Genomic DNA, 26,624 nt, shown 5'->3' on the forward strand with positions numbered 1-26,624 from the left:
TGTGTGTGAGTGAGTGCGGGGTGTGTGTGTGTGAGTGAGTGCGGGGTGTGTGTGAGTGAGTGAGTGCGGGGTGTGTGTGAGTGAGTGAGTGCGGGGTGTGTGTGTGTGAGTGAGTGCGGGGTGTGTGTGTGTGAGTGAGTGCGGGGTGTGTGTGTGTGAGTGAGTGCGGTGTGTGTGTGAGTGAGTGAGTGCGGGGTGTGTGTGAGTGAGTGAGTGCGGGGTGTGTGTGTGTGAGTGAGTGCGGGGTGTGTGTGTGTGTGAGTGAGTGCGGGGTGTGTGTGTGTGAGTGAGTGCGGGGTGTGTGTGTGTGAGTGAGTGAGTGCGGGGTGTGTGTGTGTGAGTGAGTGCGGGGTGTGTGTGAGTGAGTGAGTGCGGGGTGTGTGTGTGTGAGTGAGTGCGGGGTGTGTGTGTGTGAGTGAGTGCGGGGTGTGTGTGTGTGAGTGAGTGCGGGGTGTGTGTGTGTGAGTGAGTGCGGTGTGTGTGAGTGAGTGAGTGCGGGGTGTGTGTGTGAGTGAGTGCGGGGTGTGTGTGAGTGAGTGAGTGCGGGGTGTGTGTGAGTGAGTGAGTGCGGGTGTGTGTGTGAGTGAGTGAGTGCGGGGTGTGTGTGTGTGAGTGAGTGCGGTGTGTGTGAGTGAGTGAGTGCGGGGTGTGTGTGTGTGAGTGAGTGCGGGGTGTGTGTGAGTGAGTGAGTGCGGGGTGTGTGTGTGTGAGTGAGTGAGTGCGGGGTGTGTGTGTGTGTGTGAGTGAGTGCGGGGTGTGTGTGTGTGAGTGAGTGCGGGGTGTGTGTGTGTGAGTGAGTGCGGGGTGTGTGTGAGTGAGTGAGTGCGGGGTGTGTGTGTGTGAGTGAGTGCGGGGTGTGTGTGAGTGAGTGAGTGCGGGGTGTGTGTGTGTGAGTGAGTGCGGGGTGTGTGTGTGTGAGTGAGTGCGGGGTGTGTGTGTGTGAGTGAGTGCGGGGTGTGTGTGTGTGAGTGAGTGCGGGGTGTGTGTGAGTGAGTGAGTGCGGGGTGGTGTGTGTGAGTGAGTGAGTGCGGGGGTGTGTGTGTGGTGTGTGAGTGAGTGCGGGTGTGTGTGAGTGAGTGAGTGCGGGGTGGTGTGTGTGTGAGTGAGTGCGGGGTGTGTGTGTGAGTGAGTGCGGGGTGTGTGTGTGTGAGTGAGTGCGGGGTGTGTGTGTGTGAGTGAGTGCGGGGTGTGTGTGTGTGAGTGAGTGCGGGGTGTGTGTGTGTGAGTGAGTGCGGGGTGTGTGTGAGTGAGTGAGTGCGGGGTGTGTGTGTGTGAGTGAGTGCGGGGTGTGTGTGTGTGTGAGTGAGTGCGGGGTGTGTGTGTGTGAGTGAGTGCGGGGTGTGTGTGTGTGAGTGCGGGGTGTGTGTGAGTGAGTGAGTGGGGTGTGTGTGAGTGAGTGAGTGCGGGGTGTGTGTGTGTGAGTGAGTGCGGGGTGTGTGTGAGTGAGTGCGGGGTGTGAGTGAGTGAGTGAGTGCGGGGTGTGTGTGAGTGAGTGAGTGCGGGGTGTGTGTGAGTGAGTGAGTGCGGGGTGTGTGGTGAGTGAGTGAGTGCGGGGTGTGTGTGTGTGAGTGAGTGCGGGGTGTGTGTGAGTGAGTGAGTGCGGGGTGTGTGTGTGTGAGTGAGTGCGGGGTGTGTGTGTGTGAGTGAGTGCGGGGTGTGTGTGAGTGAGTGAGTGCGGGGTGTGTGTGTGTGAGTGAGTGCGGGGTGTGTGTGTGTGAGTGAGTGCGGGGTGTGTGTGAGTGAGTGAGTGCGGGGTGTGTGTGAGTGAGTGAGTGCGGGGTGTGTGTGTGAGTGAGTGCGGGGTGTGTGTGTGTGTGAGTGAGTGCGGGGGTGTGTGTGAGTGAGTGAGTGCGGGGTGTGTGTGTGTGAGTGAGTGCGGGGTGTGTGTGTGTGTGAGTGAGTGCGGGGTGTGTGTGAGTGAGTGAGTGCGGGTGTGTGTGTGTGAGTGAGTGCGGGGTGTGTGTGTGTGAGTGAGTGCGGGTGTGTGTGTGTGAGTGAGTGCGGGGTGTGAGTGAGTGAGTGAGTGCGGGGTGTGTGTGAGTGAGTGAGTGCGGGGTGTGTGTGTGTGAGTGAGTGCGGGGTGTGTGTGAGTGAGTGCGGGGTGTGAGTGAGTGAGTGAGTGCGGGGTGTGTGTGAGTGAGTGAGTGCGGGGTGTGTGTGAGTGAGTGAGTGCGGGGTGTGTGTGTGTGAGTGAGTGCGGGCTGGGTGTGTGTGTGTGAGTGAGTGCGGGGTGTGTGTGAGTGAGTGCGGGGTGTGAGTGAGTGAGTGAGTGCGGGGTGTGTGTGAGTGAGTGAGTGCGGGGTGTGTGTGAGTGAGTGAGTGCGGGGTGTGTGTGAGTGAGTGCGGGGTGTGAGTGAGTGAGTGAGTGCGGGGTGTGTGTGTGTGAGTGAGTGCGGGGTGTGTGTGTGTGAGTGAGTGCGGGGTGTGTGTGTGTGAGTGAGTGCGGGGTGTGTGTGTGTGAGTGAGTGCGGGGTGTGTGTGAGTGAGTGCGGGGTGTGAGTGAGTGAGTGAGTGCGGGTGTGTGTGAGTGAGTGAGTGCGGGGTGTGTGTGAGTGAGTGAGTGCGGGGTGTGTGTGAGTGAGTGAGTGCGGGGTGTGTGTGAGTGAGTGAGTGAGTGTGATGTTCGGGAGTGAGGGAGGACGAGGACCCGTCACTCCCCGTTGCTCACTGATCCCGTGATGTCCGACTCATGAGGATCCTCCACCCGTTTCTTTTCCTCGTCGTCTAAAAATGGAATTTTTAAAATGAGGAACGGACGGAGCAGCTTCACCGTGAGCTCACCCTCGGGGAAAGAGGAACTGGATCACAAGAACAGGCACCCCTCCCTCCCTCACCCTCCCTCACTCACCCTCCCTCCCTCCCTCACCCTCCCTCCCTCACCCTCACTCCCTCACCCTCACTCCCTCACCCTCCCTCCCTCACCCTCCCTCCCTCACCCCTCCCTCCCTCACCCTCCCTCCCTCACCCTCACTCCCTCACCCTCCCTCCCTCACCCTCACTCCCTCACCCTCCCTCACTCCCTCACCCTCCCTCCCTCACCCTCACTCCCTCACCCTCCCTCCCTCACTCACCCTCCCTCCCTCCCCACCCCTCCCTCTCCCTCACCCTCCCCACCTCACCGCCCTCACCCTCTCCACCCCTCCCTCCTCCCACCCCATTCCACTGTTCCCTCCTCCCCCCTCCCCCTCCTCCCCCTCCCCCTCCTCCCCCTCCCCCTCCTCCCCCTCCCACCTTCTCTCCTCCCCTCCCTCTTCAACCTGTCCCCATAATTTAACCCTTTTAGCCCCGGTATCATTCTGGTGAATCTGCGCTGCACCCCCTCCAAGGCCAGTATATCCTCCCTGAGGTGCGGTGCCCAGAACTGAACCCAGTATCTCCCGATGGGGTCTGACCAGAGCTCTGTCCAGCTGTAAAATCATTTCCATCCCTTAGTAATCCAGCCCTCGAGATAAAGGCCAACGTTCGACGAGCCTTTTTAGTTATTTTTTGTACCTGTTCACCAGCTTTTAGTGATTTCTGTACTTGGACCCCTCAATCTCTCGGCTCCTCCACAGTTCCGAGCTTCTCACTATTTGGAAAATACTCTGATCTCCTTCTTAGGTCCAAAGTGGATGACTCACACTTCCCCACATAGAACCCCATCGGCCCCAGTTTTGCCCACTCACTAAGTTTGTTTGAAACTTCCTGCTCCCATCGCCACGATTGACCTGAAGAGAGTTCGGGGAATCTGAAGCAAGTGTGGGGCATGCCGCCTCCCATGGTCGACAGTCCCTGCCCTCGGGGTCAGGGGGGAGGCAGCTTGGAAGGGGTACACTTACTGGAATCTGCGCACGCTGATAGGTTTTCCAAAAATGAGATAACAGACACCAAAAATAAATATTGTGCAAGGACTGGTAGCTCATCCCCCATCCTGAGGTCATCACTTCCTCTTTGACAGAAAGACTCTGATTCAGATCAGGTCTGACAGACACATTCCAGCTCCTCTCCTCTGTCCTTCACCTGGCCACCGGACATCGAGCAGACTCAGACATGCAGAGCAGAGTTCTGCTGCTCCTCGGGATCCTCTGTTTCCTCGCAAGACTCACAGGTCGGTGTGTTCAAAGCTGCGTTCACTCTGCGTGTTTCAGTCAGTTCAGTGTTAGATCAGCAGAGCTCCACAGAGAGACAACAACTAGCCCCGTACAGTGATAACCGTGTGTACTGTACACCGTGTACAGTGATAACCGTGTGTACTGTACCCCCGTACAGTGATAACCGTGTGTACTGTACCCCTGTACAGTGATAACCGTGTGTACTGTACCCCCGTACAGTGATAACCGTGTGTACTGTACCCCTGTACAGTGATAACCGTGTGTACTGTACCCCCGTACAGTGATAACCGTGTGTACTGTACCCCTGTACAGTGATAACCGTGTGTACTGTACCCCCGTACAGTGATAACCGTGTGTAATGTACCCCTGTACAGTGATAACCGTGTGTACTGTACCCCCGTACAGTGATAACCGTGTGTACTGTACCCCTGTACAGTGATAACCGTGTCTACTGTACCCCCGTACAGTGATAACCGTGTGTACTGTACCCCCGTACAGTGATAACCGTGTGTACTGTACCCCCGTACAGTGATAACCGTGTGTACTGTACCCCCGTACAGTGATAACCGTGTGTACTGTACCCCCGTACAGTGATAACCGTGTGTACTGTACCCCTGTACAGTGATAACCGTGTGTACTGTACCCCTGTACAGTGATAACCGTGTGTACTGTACCCCCGTACAGTGATAACCGTGTGTACTGTACCCCTGTACAGTGATAACCGTGTGTACTGTACTCCCGTACCGTGATAACCGTGTGTACTGTACACCACGTACAGTGATAACCGTGTGTACTGTACTCCCGTACAGTGATAACCGTGTGTACTGTACCCCTGTACAGTGATAACCGTGTGTACTGTACTCCCGTACAGTGATAACCGTGTGTACTGTACACCACGTACAGTGATAACCGTGTGTACTGTACCCCCGTACAGTGATAACCGTGTGTACTGTACACCACGTACAGTGATAACCGTGTGTACTGTACCCCCGTACAGTGATAACCGTGTGTACTGTACACCACGTACAGTGATAACCGTGTGTACTGTACCCCCGTACAGTGATAACCGTGTGTACTGTACACCATGTACAGTGATAACCGTGTGTACTGTACTCCCGTACAGTGATAACCGTGTGTACTGTACCCCCGTACAGTGATAACCGTGTGTACTGTACACCATGTACAGTGATAACCGTGTGTACTGTACACCATGTACAGTGATAACCGTGTGTACTGTACTCCCGTACCGTGATAACCGTGTGTACTGTACACCACGTACAGATAACCGTGTGTACTGTACTCCCGTACAGTGATAACCGTGTGTACTGTACCCCCGTACAGTGATAACCGTGTGTACTGTACTCCCGTACAGTGATAACCGTGTGTACTGTACACCATGTACAGTGATAACCGTGTGTACTGTACTCCCGTACCGTGATAACCGTGTGTACTGTACACCACGTACAGATAACCGTGTGTACTGTACTCCCGTACAGTGATAACCGTGTGTACTGTACCCCCGTACAGTGATAACCGTGTGTACTGTACTCCCGTACAGTGATAACCGTGTGTACTGTACACCATGTACAGTGATAACCGTGTGTACTGTACTCCCGTACCGTGATAACCGTGTGTACTGTACCCCCGTACAGTGATAACCGTGTGTACTGTACACCACGTACAGATAACCGTGTGTACTGTACCCCCGTACAGTGATAACCGTGTGTACTGTACACCATGTACAGTGATAACCGTGTGTACTGTCTGTACCCCCATACAGTGATAACCGTGTGTACTGTACCCCTGTACAGTGATAACCGTGTGTACTGTACTCCCGTACCGTGATAACCGTGTGTACTGTACACCACGTACAGTGATAACCGTGTGTACTGTACCCCCGTACAGTGATAACCGTGTGTACTGTACCCCCGTACAGTGATAACCGTGTGTACTGTACCCCCGTACAGTGATAACCGTGTGTACTGTACCCCCGTACAGTGATAACCGTGTGTACTGTACCCCCGTACAGTGATAACCGTGTGTACTGTACTCCCGTACAGTGATAACCGTGTGTACTGTACCCCTGTACAGTGATAACCGTGTGTACTGTACACCATGTACAGTGATAACCGTGTGTACTGTACTCCCGTACAGTGATAACCGTGTGTACTGTACACCATGTACAGTGATAACCGTGTGTACTGTACACCATGTACAGTGATAACCGTGTACTGTACCCCCGTACAGTGATAACCGTGTGTACTGTACTCCCGTACAGTGATAACCGTGTGTACTGTACACCTCGTACAGTGATAACCGTGTGTACTGTACCCCCGTACAGTGATAACCGTGTGTACTGTACCCCCGTACAGTGATAACCGTGTGTACTGTACCCCCGTACAGTGATAACCGTGTGTACTGCACTCCCGTACAGTGATAACTGTGTGTACTGTACCCCCGTACAGTGATAACCGTGTGTACTGTACCCACGTACAGTGATAACCGTGTGTACTGTACACCCGTACAGTGATAACCGTGTGTACTGTACCCCTGTACAGTGATAACCGTGTGTACTGTACCCCCGTACAGTGATAACCGTGTGTACTGCACTCCCGTACAGTGATAACCGTGTGTACTGTACCCCCGTACAGTGATATCTGTGTGTACTGTACCCCTGTACAGTGATAACCGTGTGTACTGTACTCCCGTACAGTGATAACCGTGTGTACTGTACCCCCGTACAGTGATATCCGTGTGTACTGTACCCCCGTACAGTGATAACTGTGTGTACTGTACACCATGTACAGTGATAACTGTGTGTACTGTACCCCCGTACAGTGATAACCGTGTGTACTGTACTCCCGTACAGTGATAACCGTGTGTACTGTACTCCCGTACAGTGATAGCCGTGTGTACTGTACCCCCGTACAGTGATAACCGTGTGTACTGTACCCCCGTACAGTGATAACCGTGTGTACTGTACTCCCGTACAGTGATAACCGTGTGTACTGTACACCCGTACAGTGATAACCGTGTGTACTGTACTCCCGTACAGTGATAACTGTGTGTACTGTACCCCCGTACAGTGATATCCGTGTGTACTGTACCCCCGTACAGTGATAACTGTGTGTACTGTACACCCGTACAGTGATAACCGTGTGTACTGTACACCATGTACAGTGATAACCGTGTGTACTGTACCCCCGTACAGTGATAACCGTGTGTACTGTACCCCCGTACAGTGATAACCGTGTGTACTGTACACCATGTACAGTGATAACCGTGTGTACTGTACCCCCGTACAGTGATAACCGTGTGTACTGTACCCCCGTACAGTGATAACCGTGTGTACTGTACCCCCGTACAGTGATAGCCGTGTGTACTGTACACCCCGTACAGTGATAACCGTGTGTACTGTACACCGCGTACAGTGATAACCGTGTGTACTGTACACCACATACAGTGATAACCGTGTACTGTACTCCCGTACAGTGATAACCGTGTGTACTGTACTCCTGTACAGTGATAACCGTGTGTACTGTACACCATGTACAGTGATAACCGTGTGTACTGTACACCACGTACAGTGATAGCCGTGTGTACTGTACCCCCGTACAGTGATAGCCGTGTGTACTGTACACCATGTACAGTGATAACCGTGTGTACTGTACACCGCGTACAGTGATAACCGTGTGTACTGTACACCACATACAGTGATAACCGTGTACTGTACTCCCGTACAGTGATAACCGTGTGTACTGTACTCCCGTACAGTGATAACCGTGTGTACTGTACCCCCGTACAGTGATAACCGTGTGTACTGTACCCCGTACAGTGATAACCGTGTGTACTGTACCCCCGCACAGTGATAACCGTGTGTACTGTACACCACGTACAGTGATAACCGTGTGTACTGTACACCACGTACAGTGATAACCGTGTGTACTGTACACCACGTACAGAGATAACCGTGTGTACTGTACACCACGTACAGTGATAACCGTGCATACTGTACCCCGTACAGTGATAACCGTGTGTACTGTACACCACGTACAGTGATAACCGTGTGTACTGTACCCCCATACAGTGACAACTGTGTGTACAGTACACCGTGTACAGTGATAACCGTGTGTACTGTACCCCGTACAGTGATATCCGTGTGTACTGTACCCCCGTACAGTGATAACCGTGTGTACTGTACACCACGTACAGTGATAACCGTGTACTGTACCCCCATACAGTGATAACCGTGTGTACTGTACACCACGTACAGTGATAACCGTGTACTGTACCCCATACAGTGACAACCGTGTGTACTGTACTCCCGTACAGTGACAACCGTGTGTACTGTACACCATGTACAGTGATAACCGTGTGTACTGTACCCCGTACAGTGATAACCGTGTGTACTGTACTCCCGTACAGTGATAACCGTGTGTACTGTACACCTCGTACAGTGATAACCGTGTACTGTACCCCCATACAGTGATAACCGTGTGTACTGTACACCACGTACAGTGATAACCGTGTACTGTACCCCCATACAGTGACAACCGTGTGTACTGTACTCCCGTACAGTGACAACCGTGTGTACTGTACACCGTGTACAGTGATAACCGTGTGTACTGTACCCCGTACAGTGATAACCGTGTGTACTGTACTCCCGTACAGTGATAACCGTGTGTACTGTACCCCGTACAGTGATATCCGTGTGTACTGTACCCCCGTACAGTGATAACCGTGTGTACTGTACCCTGTACAGTGATAACCGTGTGTACTGTACACCGCGTACAGTGATAACCGTGTGTACTGTACACCGCGTACAGTGATAACCGTGTGTACTGTACCCTGTACAGTGATAACCGTGTGTACTGTACACCCGTACAGTGATAACCGTGTGTACTGTACACCGCGTACAGTGATAACCGTGTGTACTGTACACCGCGTACAGTGATAACCGTGCGTACTGTACCCTGTACAGTGATAACCGTGTGTACTGTACACCGCGTACAGTGATAACGGTGTGTACTGTACACCGCGTACAGTGATAACCGTGTGTACTGTACCCCGTACAGTGATATCCGTGTGTACTGTACACCGCGTACAGTGATAACCGTGCGTACTGTACCCCCGTACAGTGATAACTGTGTGTACTGTACACCCGTACAGTGATAACCGTGTGTACTGTACACCGCGTACGGATAACCGTCTGTACTGTACACCACGTACAGTGATAACCGTGTGTACTGTACACCGCGTACAGTGATAACCGTGTGTACTGTACACCCCGTACAGTGATAACAGTGTGTACTGTACACCGCTTACAGTGATAACCGTGTGTACTGTACACCGCGTACAGTGATAACCGTGTGTACTGTACACCACGTACAGATAACCGTGTGTACTGTACACCGTGTACAGTGATAACCGTGTGTACTGTCCCCCGTACATTGATATCCGTGTGTACTGTACACCCGTACAGTGATAACCGTGTGTACTGTACACCGCGTAAAGATAACCGTGTGTACTATACACCATGTACAGTGATAACCGTGTGTACTGTACACCACGTACAGTGATAACCGTGTGTACTGTACACCCCATACAGTGATAACCGTGTGTACTGTACACCATGTACAGTGATAACCGTGTGTACTGTACACCCGTACAGTGATAACCGTGTGTACTGTACACCCGTACAGTGATAACCGTGTGTACTGTACACCACGTACAGTGATAACTGTGTGTACTGTACCCCCGTACAGTGATAACCGTGTGTACTGTACACCCGTACAGTGATAACCGTGTGTACTGTACCCCCGTACAGAGATAACCGTGTGTACTGTACACCACGTACAGTGATAACCGTGTGTACTGTGCTCCCGTAAAGAGATAACCGTGTGTACTGTACACGTTCAGTGATAACCGTGTGTACTGTACACCACGTACAGTGATAACCGTGTGTACTGTGCTCCCGTACAGAGATAACCGTGTGTACTGTACACGTTCAGTGATAACCGTGTGTACTGTACACCACGTACAGTGATAACCGTGTGTACTGTACACCCGTACAGTGATAACCGTGTGTACTGTACACCGCGTACAGATAACCGTGTGTACTGTACACCACGTACAGTGATAACCGTGTGTACTGTACACCGCGTACAGTGATAACCGTGTGTACTGTACACCCCGTACAGTGATAACCGTGTGTACTGTACACCATGTACAGTGATAACCGTGTGTACTGTACACCCGTACAGTGATAACCGTGTGTACTGTACACCACGTACAGTGATAACCGTGTGTACTGTACACCGCGTACAGTGATAACCGTGTGTACTGTACACCCCGTACAGTGATAACTGTGTGTACTGCACACCGTGTACAGTGATAACCATGTGTACTGTACACCCGTACAGTGATAACCGTGTGTACTGTACACCGTGTACAGATAACCGTGTGTACTATACACCACGTACAGTGATAACCGTGTGTACTGTACACCATGTACAGTGATAACCGTGTGTACTGTACACCCGTACAGTGATAACCGTGTGTACTGTACACCCGTACAGTGATAACCGTGTGTACTGTACACCACGTACATAGATAACCGTGTGTACTGTACCCCCGTACAGTGATAACCGTGTGTACTGTACACCCGTACAGTGATAACCGTGTGTACTGTACCCCCGTACAGAGATAACCGTGTGTACTGTACACCCGTACAGTGATAACCGTGTGTACTGTACACCACGTACAGTGATAACCGTGTGTACTGTACACCGCGTACAGTGATAACCGTGTGTACTGTACACCGCGTACAGTGATAACCGTGTGTACTGTACACCCTGTACAGTGATAACTGTGTGTGCTGTACACCACGTACAGTGATAACCGTGTGTGTGATAACCGTGTGTACTGTACACCACGTACAGTGATAACCGTGTGTACTGTACACCACGTACAGTGATAACCGTGTGTACTGTACACCCCGTACAGTGATAACCGTGTGTACTGTACCCCTGTACAGTGATAACCGTGTGTACTGTACCCCCGTACAGTGATAACCATGTGTACTGTACACCGCGTACAGTGATAACCGTGTGTACTGTACTCCCGTACAGTGACAACCGTGTGTACTGTACACCGCGTACAATGATAACCGTGTGTACTGTACTCCCGTACAGTGATAACCTTGTGCACTGTACCCCCGTACAGTGATAACCGTGTGTACTGTACTCTCGTACAGTGACAACTGTGTGTACTGTACACCGCGTACAGTGATAACCGTGTGTACTGTACACCCGTACAGTGATAACCGTGTGTACTGTACCCCCGTACAGAGATAACCGTGTGTACTGTACACCACGTACAGTGATAACCGTGTGTACTGTGCTCCCGTGCAGAGATAACCGTGTGTACTGTACACATTCAGTGATAACCGTGTGTACTGTACTCCCGTACAGTGACAACCGTGTGTACTGTACACCACGTACAGTGATAACCGTGTGTACTGTACACCACGTACAGTGATAACCGTGTGTACTGTACACCGCGTACAGTGATAACAGTGTGTACTGTACACCACGTACAGTGATAACCGTGTGTACTGTACCCCCGTACAGTGATAACCGTGTGTACTGTACCCCCGTACAGTGATAACCGTGTGTACTGTACTCCCGTACAGTGATAACCGTGTGTACTGTACACCATGTACAGTGATAACCGTGTGTACTGTACACCCGTACAGTGATATCCGTGTGTACTGTACCCCCGTACAGTGATAACCGTGTGTACTGTACCCCCGTACAGTGATAACCGTGTGTACTGTACTCCCATACAGTGATAACCGTGTGTACTGTACCCCCGTACAGTGATAACCGTGTGTACTGTACTCCCGTACAGTGATAACCGTGTGTACTGTACCCCCGTACAGTGATAACCGTGTGTACTGTACACCGCGTACAGTGATAACCGTGTGTACTGTCTGTACCCCCCATACAGTGATAACAGTGGGTACTGTCTGTACCCCCATACAGTGATAACAGTGGGTACTGTCTGTACCCCCCATACAGTGATAACAGTGGGTACTGTCTGTACCCCCATACAGTGATAACAGTGGGTACTGTCTGTACCCCCATACAGTGATAACAGTGGGTACTGTCTGTACCCCCCATACAGTGATAACAGTGGGTACTGTCTGTACCCCCATACAGTGATAACAGTGGGTACTGTCTGTACCCCCATACAGTGATAACAGTGGGTACTGTCTGTACTCCCCATACAGTGATAACAGTGGGTACTGTCTGTACCCCCCCATACAGTGATAACAGTGGGTACTGTCTGTACCCCTCCCCATACAGTGATAACAGTGGGTACTGTCTGTACCCCCCCATACAGTGATAACAGTGGGTACTGTCTGTACCCCCATACAGTGATAACAGTGGGTACTGTCTGTACCCCTCCCCATACAGTGATAACAGTGGGTACTGTCTGTACCCCTCCCCATACAGTGATAACAGTGGGTACTGTCTGTACCCCTCCCCATACAGTGATAACAGTGGGTACTGTCTGTACCCCCCATACAGTGATAACAGTGGGTACTGTCTGTACCCCCATACAGTGATAACAGTGGGTACTGTCTGTACCCCCCATACAGTGATAACAGTGGGTACTGTCTGTACCCCCATACAGTGATAACAGTGGGTACTGTCTGTACCCCCCATACAGTGATAACAGTGGGTACTGTCTGTACCCCCCCATACAGTGATAACAGTGGGTACTGTCTGTACCCCCCATACAGTGATAACAGTGGGTACTGTCTGTACCCCTCCCCATACAGTGATAACAGTGGGTACTGTCTGTACCCCCCATACAGTGATAACAGTGGGTACTGTCTGTACCCCCCCATACAGTGATAACAGTGGGTACTGTCTGTACCCCCCATACAGTGATAACAGTGGGTACTGTCTGTACCCCTCCCCATACAGTGATAACAGTGGGTACTGTCTGTACCCCCCATACAGTGATAACAGTGGGTACTGTCTGTACCCCTCCCCATACAGTGATAACAGTGGGTACTGTCTGTACCCCCCATACAGTGATAAAAGTGGGTACTGTCTGTACCCCTCCCCATACAGTGATAACAGTGGGTACTGTCTGTACCCCTCCCCATACAGTGATAACAGTTGGTACTGTCTGTACCCCCCCATACAGTGATAACAGTGGGTACTGTCTGTACCCCCCATACAGTGATAACAGTGGGTACTGTCTGTACCCCCCATACAGTGATAACAGTGGGTACTGTCTGTACCCCTCCCCATACAGTGATAACAGTGGGTACTGTCTGTACCCCCATACAGTGATAACAGTGGGTACTGTCTGTACCCCCCCATACAGTGATAACAGTGGGTACTGTCTGTACCCCTCCCCATACAGTGATAACAGTGGGTACTGTCTGTACCCCCCATACAGTGATAACAGTGGGTACTGTCTGTACCCCCATACAGTGATAACAGTGGGTACTGTCTGTACCCCCCATACAGTGATAACAGTGGGGACTGTCTGTACCCCCCATACAGTGATAACAGTTGGTACCTTCTGTTCCCCCCATACAGTGATAACAGTGGGTACTGTCTGTACCCCCCATACAGTGATAACAGTGGGGACTGTCTGTACCCCCCATACAGTGATAACAGTTGGTACCTTCTGTTCCCCCCATACAGTGATAACAGTGGGTACTGTCTGTACCCCCCATACAGTGATAACAGTGGGGACTGTCTGTACCCCCCATACAGTGATAACAGTTGGTACCTTCTGTTCCCCCCATACAGTGATAACAGTGGGTACTGTCTGTACCCCCCATACAGTGATAACAGTGGGTACTGTCTGTACCCCCCATACAGTGATAACAGTGGGTACTGTCTGTACCCCTCCCCATACAGTGATAACAGTGGGTACTGTCTGTACCCCCCATACAGTGATAACAGTGGGTACTGTCTGTACCCCCCCATACAGTGATAACAGTGGGTACTGTCTGTACCCCCCCATACAGTGATAACAGTGGGTACTGTCTGTACCCCTCCCCATACAGTGATAACAGTGGGTACTGTCTGTACCCCCATACAATGATAACAGTGGGTACTGTCTGTACCCCCCATACAATGATAACAGTGGGTACTGTCTGTACCCCCCATACAATGATAACAGTGGGTACTGTCTGTACCCCCCATACAGTGATAACAGTTGGTACTGTCTGTACCCCCCATACAGTGATAACAGTGGGTACTGTCTGTACCCCCCATACAGTGATAACAGTGGGTACTGTCTGTACCCCCCATACAGTGATAACAGTGGGTACTGTCTGTACCCCCCATACAGTGATAACAGTGGGTACTGTCTGTACCCCTCCCCATACAGTGATAACAGTGGGTACTGTCTGTACCCCCCATACAGTGATAACAGTGGGTACTGTCTGTACCCCTCCCCATACAGTGATAACAGTGGGTACTGTCTGTACCCCCCATACAGTGATAACAGTGGGTACTGTCTGTACCCCTCCCCATACAGTGATAACAGTGGGTACTGTCTGTACCCCCCATACAATGATAACAGTGGGTACTGTCTGTACCCCCCATACAGTGATAACAGTGGGTACTGTCTGTACCCCCCCATACAGTGATAACAGTGGGTACTGTCTGTACCCCTCCCCATACAGTGATAACAGTGGGTACTGTCTGTACCCCCCCATACAGTGATAACAGTGGGTACTGTCTGTACCCCCCATACAGTGATAACAGTGGGTACTGTCTGTACCCCCCATACAGTGATAACAGTGGGTACTGTCTGTACCCCCCATACAATGATAACAATGGGTACTGTCTGTACCCCCCATACAGTGATAACAGTGGGTACTGTCTGTACCCCCCATACAGCGATAACAGTGGGTATTGTCTGTACCCCCCATACAGTGATAACAGTGGGTACTGTCTGTACCCCCCATACAGTGATAACAGTGGGTACTGTCTGTACCCCCCATACAATGATAACAGTGGGTACTGTCTGTACCCCCCCATACAGTGATAACAGTGGGTACTGTCTGTACCCCCCCATACAGTGATAACAGTGGGTACTGTCTGTACCCCCCATACAGTGATAACAGTGGGTACTGTCTGTACCCCCCATACAGTGATAACAGTGGGTACTGTCTGTACCCCCCATACAGTGATAACAGTGGGTATTGTCTGTACCCCCCATACAGTGATAACAGTGGGTACTGTCTGTACCCCCATACAGTGATAACAGTGGGTACTGTCTGTACCCCCCATACAATGATAACAGTGGGTACTGTCTGTACCCCCCCATACAGTGATAACAGTGGGTACTGTCTGTACCCCCCCATACAGTGATAACAGTGGGTACTGTCTGTACCCCCCCATACAGTGATAACAGTGGGTACTGTCTGTACCCCCCCATACAATGATAACAGTGGGTACTGTCTGTACCCCCCCATACAGTGATAACAGTGGGTACTGTCTGTACCCCCCCATACAGTGATAACAGTGGGTACTGTCTATACCCCTCCCCATACAGTGATAACAGTGGGTACTGTCTGTACCCCTCCCCATACAGTGATAACAGTGGGTACTGTCTGTACCCCCCATACAGTGATAACAGTGGGTACTGTCTGTACCCCCCCATACAGTGATAACACTGGGTACTGTCTGTACCCCCCATACAGTGATAACAGTGGGTACTGTCTGTACCCCCATACAGTGATAACAGTGGGTACTGTCTGTACCCCCATACAGTGATAACAGTGGGTGCTGTCTGTACCCCCCATACAGTGATAACAGTTGGTACTGTCTGTACCTCCCATACAGTGATAACAGTGGGTACTGTCTGTACCCCCCCATACAGTGATAACAGTGGGTACTGTCTGTACCCCCCATACAGTGATAACAGTGGGTACTGTCTGTACCCCCCCATACAGTGATAACAGTGGGTACTGTCTGTACCCCCCATACAGTGATAACAGTGGGTACTGTCTGTACCCCCCATACAGTGATAACAGTGGGTACTCTCTGTACCCCCCATACAGTGATAACAGTGGGTACTGTCTGTACCCCCCCATACAGTGATAACAGTGGGTACTGTCTGTACCCCCCATACAGTGATAACAGTGGGTACTGTCTGTACCCCCCATACAGTGATAACAGTTGGTACTGTCTGTACCCCTCATACAGTGATAACAGTGGGTACTGTCTGTACCCCTCCCCATACAGTGATAACAGTGGGTACTGTCTGTACCCCCCCATACAGTGATAACAGTGGGTACTGTCTGTACCCCCCATACAGTGATAACAGTGGGTACTGTCTGTACCTCCCATACAGTGATAACAGTGGGTACTGTCTGTACCCCCCATACAGTGATAACAGTGGGTACTGTCTGTACCCCCCCATACAGTGATAACAGTGGGTACTGTCTGTACCCCTCCCCATACAGTGATAATAGTGGGTACTGTCTGTACCCCTCCCCATACAGTGATAACAGTGGGTACTGTCTGTACCCCCCATACAGTGATAACAGTGGGTACTGTCTGTACCCCCCATACAGTGATAACAGTGAGTACTGTCTGTACCCCCCATACAGTGATAACAGTGGGTACTGTCTGTACCCCCCATACAGTGATAACAGTGGGTACTGTCTGTACCCCTCATACAGTGATAACAGTGGGTACTGTCTGTACCCCCCATACAGTGATAACAGTGAGTACTGTCTGTACCCCCCATACAGTGATAACAGTGAGTACTGTCTGTACCCCCCATACAGTGATAACAGTGGTTACTGTCTGTACCCCCCATACAGTGATAACAGTGGGTACTGTCTGTACCCCTCCCCATACAGTGATAACAGTGGGTACTGTCTGTACCCCCCATACAGTGATAACAGTGGGTACTGTCTGTACCCCCATACAGTGATAACAGTGGGTACTGTCTGTACCCCCCCATACAGTGATAACAGTGGGTACTGTCTGTACCCCCCATACAGTGATAACAGTGGGTACTGTCTGTACCCCCCCATACAGTGATAACAGTGGGTACTGTCTGTACCCCCCATACAGTGATAATAGTGGGTACTGTCTGTACCTCCCATACAGTGATAACAGTGGGTACTGTCTGTACCCCCCATACAGTGATAACAGTGGGTACTGTCTGTACCCCCCATACAGTGATAACAGTGGGTACTGTCTGTACCCCCATACAGTGATAACAGTGGGTACTGTCTGTACCCCCCATACAGTGATAACAGTGGGTACTGTCTGTACCCCCCATACAGTGATAACAGTGGGTACTGTCTGTACCCCCCCATACAGTGATAACAGTGGGTACTGTCTGTACCCCCCATACAGTGATAACAGTGGGTACTGTCTGTACCCCCATACAGTGATAACAGTGGGTACTGTCTGTACCCCCATACAGTGATAACAGTGGGTACTGTCTGTACCCCCATACAGTGATAACAGTGGGTACTGTCTGTACCCCCCATACAGTGATAACAGTGGGTACTGTCTGTACCCCCCCATACAGTGATAACAGTGGGTACTGTCTGTACCCCCATACAGTGATAACAGTGGGTACTGTCTGTACCCCCCATACAGTGATAACAGTGGGTACTGTCTGTACCCCCCCCGTACAGTGATAACAGTGGGTACTGTCTGTACCCCCCCATACAGTGATAACAGTGGGTACTGTCTGTACCCCCACATACAGTGATAACAGTGGGTACTGTCTGTACCCCCCATACAGTGATCACAGTGGGTACTGTCTGTACCCCCCCATACAGTGATAACAGTGGGTACTGTCTGTACCCCTCCCCATACAGTGATAACAGTGGGTACTGTCTGTACCCCCCATACAGTGATCACAGTGGGTACTGTCTGTACCCCCCCATACAGTGATAACAGTGGGTACTGTCTGTACCCCTCCCCATACAGTGATAACAGTGGGTACTGTCTGTACCCCTCCCCATACTGTGATAACAGTGGGTACTGTCTGTACCCCCCATACAGTGATAACAGTGGGTACTGTCTGTACCCCCCATACAGTGATAACAGTGGGTACTGTCTGTACCCCTATACAGTGATAACAGTGGGTACTGTCTGTACCCCTCCCCATACTGTGATAACAGTGGGTACTGTCTGTACCCCTATACAGTGATAACAGTGGGTACTGTCTGTACCCCCATACAGTGATAACAGTGGGTACTGTCTGTACCCCCCATACAGTGATAACAGTGGGTACTGTCTGTACCCCCCCCATACAGTGATAACAGTGGGTACTGTCTGTACCCCTATACAGTGATAACAGTGGGTACTGTCTGTACCCCTCCCCATACTGTGATAACAGTGGGTACTGTCTGTACCCCCCATACAGTGATAACAGTGGGTACTGTCTGTACCCCCCATACAGTGATAACAGTGGGTACTGTCTGTACCCCCCCATACAGTGATAACAGTGGGTACTGTCTGTACCCCCCCATACAGTGATAACAGTGGGTACTGTCTGTACCCCCCCATACAGTGATAACAGTGGGTACTGTCTGTACCCCCCCATACAGTGATAACAGTGGGTACTGTCTGTACCCCTCCCCATACAGTGATAACAGTGGGTACTGTCTGTACCCCCCATACAGTGATAACAGTGGGTACTGTCTGTACCCCCCCATACAGTGATAACAGTGGGTACTGTCTGTACCCCTCCCCATACAGTGATAACAGTGGGTACTGTCTGTACCCCCCATACAGTGATAACAGTGGGTACTGTCTGTACCCCCCCATACAGTGATAACAGTGGGTACTGTCTGTACCCCTCCCCATACAGTGATAACAGTGGGTACTGTCTGTACCCCCCATACAATGATAACAGTGGGTACTGTCTGTACCCCCCCATACAGTGATAATAGTGGGTACTGTCTGTACCCCCCCCCATACAGTGATAACAGTGGGTACTGTCTGTACCCCCCATACAGTGATAACAGTGGGTACTGTCTGTACCCCCCATACAGTGATAACAGTGGGTACTGTCTGTACCCCCATACAGTGATAACAGTGGGTACTGTCTGTACCCCCCATACAGTGATAACAGTGGGTACTGTCTGTACCCCCCCCATACAGTGATAACAGTGGGTACTGTCTGTACCCCCATACAGTGATAACAGTGGGTACTGTCTGTACCCCCCATACAGTGATAACAGTGGGTACTGTCTGTACCCCCCATACAGTGATAACAGTGGGTACTGTCTGTACCCCCCATACAGTGATAACAGTGGGTACTGTCTGTACCCCCCCCATACAGTGATAACAGTGGGTACTGTCTGTACCCCCCATACAGTGATAACAGTGGGTACTGTCTGTACCCCCCATACAGTGATAACAGTGGGTACTGTCTGTACCCCCCCATACAGTGATAACAGTGGGTACTGTCTGTACCCCCCATACAGTGATAACAGTGGGTACTGTCTGTACCCCTCCCCATACAGTGATAACAGTGGGTACTGTCTGTACCCCCCCATACAGTGATAACAGTGGGTACTGTCTGTACCCCCCCCATACAGTGATAACAGTGGGTACTGTCTGTACCCCCCATACAGTGATAACAGTGGGTACTGTCTGTACCCCTCCCCATACAGTGATAACAGTGGGTACTGTCTGTACCCCCCCCATACAGTGATAACAGTGGGTACTGTCTGTACCCCCCATACAGTGATAACAGTGGGTACTGTCTGTACCCCTCCCCATACAGTGATAACAGTGGGTACTGTCTGTACCCCCCATACAGTGATAACACTGGTTACTGTCTGTACCCCTCCCCATACAGTGATAACAGTGGGTACTGTCTGTACCCCCCATACAGTGATAACAGTGGGTACTGTCTGTACCCCCCATACAGTGATAACAGTGGGTACTGTCTGTACCCCCCATACAGTGATAACAGTGGGTACTGTCTGTACCCCCATACAGTGATAACACTGGTTACTGTCTGTACCCCTCCCCATACAGTGATAACAGTGGGTACTGTCTGTACCCCCCATACAATGATAACAGTGGGTACTGTCTGTACCCCTCCCCATACAGTGATAACAGTGGGTACTGTCTGTACCCCCCCCCATACAGTGATAACAGTGGGTACTGTCTGTACCCCCCATACAGTGATAACAGTGGGTACTGTCTGTACCCCCCCCATACAGTGATAACAGTGGGTACTGTCTGCACCCCCCCATACAGTGATAACAGTGGGTACTGTCTGTACCCCTCCCCATACAGTGATAACAGTGGGTACTGTCTGTACCCCCCATACAGTGATAACACTGGTTACTGTCTGTACCCCTCCCCATACAGTGATAACAGTGGGTACTGTCTGTACCCCCCATACAATGATAACAGTGGGTACTGTCTGTACCCCTCCCCATACAGTGATAACAGTGGGTACTGTCTGTACCCCCCCCCATACAGTGATAACAGTGGGTACTGTCTGTACCCCTCCCCATACAGTGATAACAGTGGGTACTGTCTGTACCCCCCATACAATGATAACAGTGGGTACTGTCTGTACCCCCCATACAGTGATAACAGTGGGTACTGTCTGTACCCCCCATACAGTGATAACAGTGGGTACTGTCTGTACCCCCCCATACAGTGATAACAGTGGGTACTGTCTGTACCCCCCCCATACAGTGATAACAGTGGGTACTGTCTGTACCCCTCCCCATACAGTGATAACAGTGGGTACTGTCTGTACCCCCCCATACAGTGATAACAGTGGGTACTGTCTGTACCCCCCATACAGTGATAACAGTGGGTACTGTCTGTACCCCCCATACAGTGATAACAGTGGGTACTGTCTGTACCCCCATACAGTGATAACAGTGGGTACTGTCTGTACCCCCATACAGTGATAACAGTGGGTACTGTCTGTACCCCCCATACAGTGATAACAGTGGGTACTGTCTGTACCCCCCATACAGTGATAACAGTGGGTACTGTCTGTACCCCCCATACAGTGATAACAGTGGGTACTGTCTGTACCCCCATACAGTGATAACAGTGGGTACTGTCTGTACCCCCCATACAGTGATAACAGTGGGTACTGTCTGTACCCCCATACAGTGATAACAGTGGGTACTGTCTGTACCCCCCATACAGTGATAACAGTGGGTACTGTCTGTACCCCTCCCCATACAGTGATAACAGTGGGTACTGTCTGTACCCCCCATACAGTGATAACAGTGGGTACTGTCTGTACCCCCCCATACAGTGATAACAGTGGGTACTGTCTGTACCCCTCCCATACAGTGATAACAGTGGTTACTGTCTGTACCCCCCCATACAGTGATAACAGTGGGTACTGTCTGTACCCCCCATACATTGATAACAGTGGGTACTGTCTGTACCCCCCATACAGTGATAACAGTGGGTACTGTCTGTACCCCCCATACAGTGATAACAGTGGGTACTGTCTGTACCCCCCCATACATTGATAACAGTGGGTACTGTCTGTACCCCCCATACAGTGATAACAGTGGGTACTGTCTGTACCCCCCCATACAGTGATAACAGTGGGTACTGTCTGTACCCCCCCATACAGTGATAACAGTGGGTACTGTCTGTACCCCCCATACAGTGATAACAGTGGGTACTGTCTGTACCCCCCCATACAGTGATAACAGTGGGTACTGTCTGTACCCCCCATACAGTGATAACAGTGGGTACTGTCTGTACCCCCCCATACAATGATAACAGTGGGTACTGTCTGTACCCCCCCATACAGTGATAACAGTGGGTACTGTCTGTACCCCCCATACAGTGATAACAGTGGGTACTGTCTGTACCCCCCCATACAATGATAACAGTGGGTACTGTCTGTACCCCCCCATACAGTGATAACAGTGGGTACTGTCTGTACCCCCCATACAGTGATAACAGTGGGTACTGTCTGTACCCCCCATACAGTGATAACAGTGGGTACTGTCTGTACCCCTCCCCATACAGTGATAACAGTGGGTACTGTCTGTACCCCCCATACATTGATAACAGTGGGTACTGTCTGTACCCCCTCATACAGTGATAACAGTGGGTACTGTCTGTACCCCCATACAGTGATAACAGTGGGTACTGTCTGTACCCCCCCATACAGTGATAACAGTGGGTACTGTCTGTACCCCCCCATACAGTGATAACAGTGGGTACTGTCTGTACCCCCCATACAATGATAACAGTGGGTACTGTCTGTACCCCCTCATACAGTGATAACAGTGGGTACTGTCTGTACCCCCTCATACAGTGATAACAGTGGGTACTGTCTGTACCCCTCCCCATACAGTGATAACAGTGGGTACTGTCTGTACCCCCCATACATTGATAACAGTGGGTACTGTCTGTACCCCCTCATACAGTGATAACAGTGGGTACTGTCTGTACCCCCATACAGTGATAACAGTGGGTACTGTCTGTACCCCCCCATACAGTGATAACAGTGGGTACTGTCTGTACCCCCCCATACAGTGATAACAGTGGGTACTGTCTGTACCCCCATACAGTGATAACAGTGGGTACTGTCTGTACCCCCATACAGTGATAACAGTGGGTACTGTCTGTACCCCCCCATACAGTGATAACAGTGGGTACTGTCTGTACCCCCCATACAATGATAACAGTGGGTACTGTCTGTACCCCCTCATACAGTGATAACAGTGGGTACTGTCTGTACCCCCATACAGTGATAACAGTGGGTACTGTCTGTACCCCCCCATACAGTGATAACAGTGGGTACTGTCTGTACCCCCCATACAGTGATAACAGTGGGTACTGTCTGTACCCCCCATACAGTGATAACAGTGGGTACTGTCTGTACCCCCCATACAGTGATAACAGTGGGTACTGCCTGTACCCCCCATACAGTGATAACAGTGGGGACTGTCTGTACCACAATACAGTGATAACAGTGGGTACTGTCTGTACCCCCATACAGTGAAAACAGTGGGTACTGTCTGTACCCCCCCATACAGTGATAACAGTGGGTACTGTCTATACCCCTCCCCATACAGTGATAACAGTGGGTACTGTCTGTACCCCCCATACAGTGATAACAGTGGGTACTGTCTGTACCCCTCCCCATACAGTGATAACAGTGGGTACTCTCTGTACCCCCCATACAGTGATAACAGTGGGTACTGTCTGTACCCCCCATACAATGATAACAGTGGGTACTGTCTGTACCCCCCATACAGTGATAACAGTGGGTACTGTCTGTACCCCCCCATACAGTGATAACAGTGGGTACTGTCTGTACCCCCATACAGTGATAATAGTGGGTACTGTCTGTACCCCTCCCCATACAGTGATAACAGTGGGTACTGTCTGTACCCCCCCATACAGTGATAATAGTGGGTACTGTCTGTACCCCCCATCCAGTGATAACAGTGGGTACTGTCTGTACCCCCATACAGTGATAACAGTGGGTACTCTCTATACCCCCCATACAGTGATAACAGTGGGTACTGTCTGTACCCCCCATACAGTGATAACAGTGGGTACTGTCTGTCCCCCCCATACAGTGATAACAGTGGGTACTGTCTGTACCCCCCCATACAGTGATAACAGTGGGTACTGTCTGTACCCCCCATACAGTGATAACAGTGGGTACTGTCTGTACCCCCATACAGTGATAACAGTGGGTACTGTCTGTACCCCCCCATACAGTGATAACAGTGGGTACTGTCTGTACCCCCCATACAGTGATAACAGTGGGTACTGTCTGTACCCCCCATACAGTGATAACAGTGGGTACTGTCTGTACCCCCCATACAGTGATAACAGTGGGTACTGTCTGTACCCCCCATACAGTGATAACAGTGGGTACTGTCTGTACCCCCCATACAGTGATAACAGTGGGTACTGTCTGTACCCCCATACAGTGATAACAGTGGGTACTGTCTGTACCCCCCCATACAGTGATAACAGTGGGTACTGTCTGTACCCCCCCATACAGTGATAACAGTGGGTACTGTCTGTACCCCCCATACAGTGATAACAGTGGGTACTGTCTGTACCCCCATACAGTGATAACAGTGGGTACTGTCTGTACCCCCCATACAGTGATAACAGTGGGTACTGTCTGTACCCCCCCATACAGTGATAACAGTGGGTACTGTCTGTACCCCCCCATACAGTGATAACAGTGGGTACTGTCTGTACCCCCCATACAGTGATAACAGTGGGTACTGTCTGTACCCCTCCCCATACAGTGATAACAGTGGGTACTGTCTGTACCCCCCATACAGTGATATGTCTGTACCCCCCATACAGTGATAACAGTGGGTGCTGTCTGTACCCCCCATACAGTGATAACAGTGGGTACTGTCTGTACCCCCCATACAGTGATAACAGTGGGTACTGTCTGTACCCCCATACAGTGATAACAGTGGGTACTGTCTGTACCCCCATACAGTGATAACAGTGGGTACTGTCTGTACCCCCCATACAGTGATAACAGTGGGTACTGTCTGTACCCCCCCATACAGTGATAACAGTGGGTACTGTCTGTACCCCCCCATACAGTGATAATAGTGGGTACTGTCTGTACCCCCCATACAGTGATAACAGTGGGTACTGTCTGTACCCCCATACAGTGATAACAGTGGGTACTGTCTGTACCCCCCCATACAGTGATAATAGTGGGTACTGTCTGTACCCCCCATACAGTGATAACAGTGGGTACTGTCTGTACCCCCCATACAGTGATAATAGTGGGTACTGTCTGTACCCCCCATACAGTGATAACAGTGGGTACTGTCTGTACCCCCCATACAGTGATAACAGTGGGTACTGTCTGTACCCCCCATACAGTGATAACAGTGGGTACTGTCTGTACCCCCCATACAGTGATAACAGTGGGTACTGTCTGTACCCCCCCATACAGTGATAACAGTGGGTACTGTCTGTACCCCCCATACAGTGATAACAGTGGGTACTGTCTGTACCCCCCCATACAGTGATAATAGTGGGTACTGTCTGTACCCCCCATACAGTGATAACAGTGGGTACTGTCTGTACCCCCCATACAGTGATAACAGTGGGTACTGTCTGTACCCCCCATACAGTGATAACAGTGGGTACTGTCTGTACCCCCCATACAGTGATAACAGTGGGTACTGTCTGTACCCCCCATACAGTGATAACAGTGGGTACTGTCTGTACCCCCCATACAGTGATAACAGTGGGTACTGTCTGTACCCCTCCCCATACAGTGATAACAGTGGGTACTGTCTGTACCCCTCCCCATACAGTGATAACAGTGGGTACTGTCTGTACCCCCCCATACAGTGATAATAGTGGGTACTGTCTGTACCCCCCATACAGTGATAACAGTGGGTACTGTCTGTACCCCCATACAGTGATAACAGTGGGTACTGTCTGTACCCCCCCATACAGTGATAACAGTGGGTACTGTCTGTACCCCCATACAGTGATAACAGTGGGTACTGTCTGTACCCCCATACAGTGATAACAGTGGGTACTGTCTGTACCCCCCCATACAGTGATAACAGTGGGTACTGTCTGTACCCCCACATACAGTGATAACAGTGGGTACTGTCTGTACCCCCATACAGTGATAACAGTGGGTACTGTCTGTACCCCTCCCCATACCCCTCCACAAAGGGTTAACCCTTTGTGTTCCAGTGTTGTCTGCTTTCCAATCCTCTGTCTCCTGTCAACTGTCCTCAGTTTTCAAATAATACTGAGTGATCCCTCAGAGTAATCAGACATGGGAAGCTGGCAGTCGGCTGACTGAGATCACCCTCAGTGGGATCTCGAAATCAGATCTCCCCACGATGGCAAGGAAAGCAGGATAAACCATCCAATGCAGGTCTCCCATCTCCCCCCTCCCTTCTCCCCCCCCCCGATCTTCCCCCTCCCGATCTCCCCCCTCCCGATCTCCCCCCTCCCGATCTCCCCCCTCCCTTCTCCCCCCCCCCCCGATCTCCCCCCTCCCGATCTCCCCCCTCCCGATCTCCCCCCCCCCGTCAACCCCTCCCGATCTCCCCCCTCCCGATCTCCCCCCTCCCATCTCCCCCCTCCCTTCTCCCCCCCCCCCCGATCTCCCCCCTCCCGATCTCCCCCCTCCCGATCTCCCCCCTCCCGTCACCCCCTCCCGATCTCCCCCCTCCCGATCTCCCCCCCCCCGATCTCCCCCCCCCCGATCTCCCCCCTCCCGATCTCCCCCCTCCCGATCTCCCCCCTCCCGATCTCCCCCCTCCCGATCTCCCCCCTCCCGATCTCCCCCCTCCCGATCTCCCCCCTCCCGATCTCCCCCCTCCCGATCTCACCCCTCCCGATCTCCCCCCTCCCGATCTCCCCCCTCCCGATCTCCCCCCTCCCGATCTCCCCCCCCCTCGATCTCCCCCCTCCCGATCTCCCCCCTCCCGATCTCCCCCCTCCCGATCTCCCCCTCCCGATCTGTCCTGGG

General features: G+C 51.5%; 1 protein-coding gene across 1 annotated transcript in view; it reads left to right on the forward strand.

The window, feature by feature from the left end:
• The first annotated feature begins 3,915 nt into the window (after positions 1–3,915).
• LOC137307520 (properdin-like) overlaps positions 3,916–26,624 on the forward strand; it is a 59,188-nt gene continuing 36,479 nt past the window's right edge. Inside the window, exon 1 of the mRNA XM_067976848.1 lies at positions 3,916–4,087. Coding sequence (XP_067832949.1) covers positions 4,030–4,087 — 58 coding nt within the window. The 5' untranslated portion in view covers positions 3,916–4,029. The remainder of the gene's footprint in view (positions 4,088–26,624) is intronic.

Source organism: Heptranchias perlo, unplaced genomic scaffold, assembly GCF_035084215.1.
Source record: "Heptranchias perlo isolate sHepPer1 unplaced genomic scaffold, sHepPer1.hap1 HAP1_SCAFFOLD_1029, whole genome shotgun sequence".
In the NCBI taxonomy this organism is placed as follows: Eukaryota; Metazoa; Chordata; class Chondrichthyes; order Hexanchiformes; family Hexanchidae; genus Heptranchias; species Heptranchias perlo.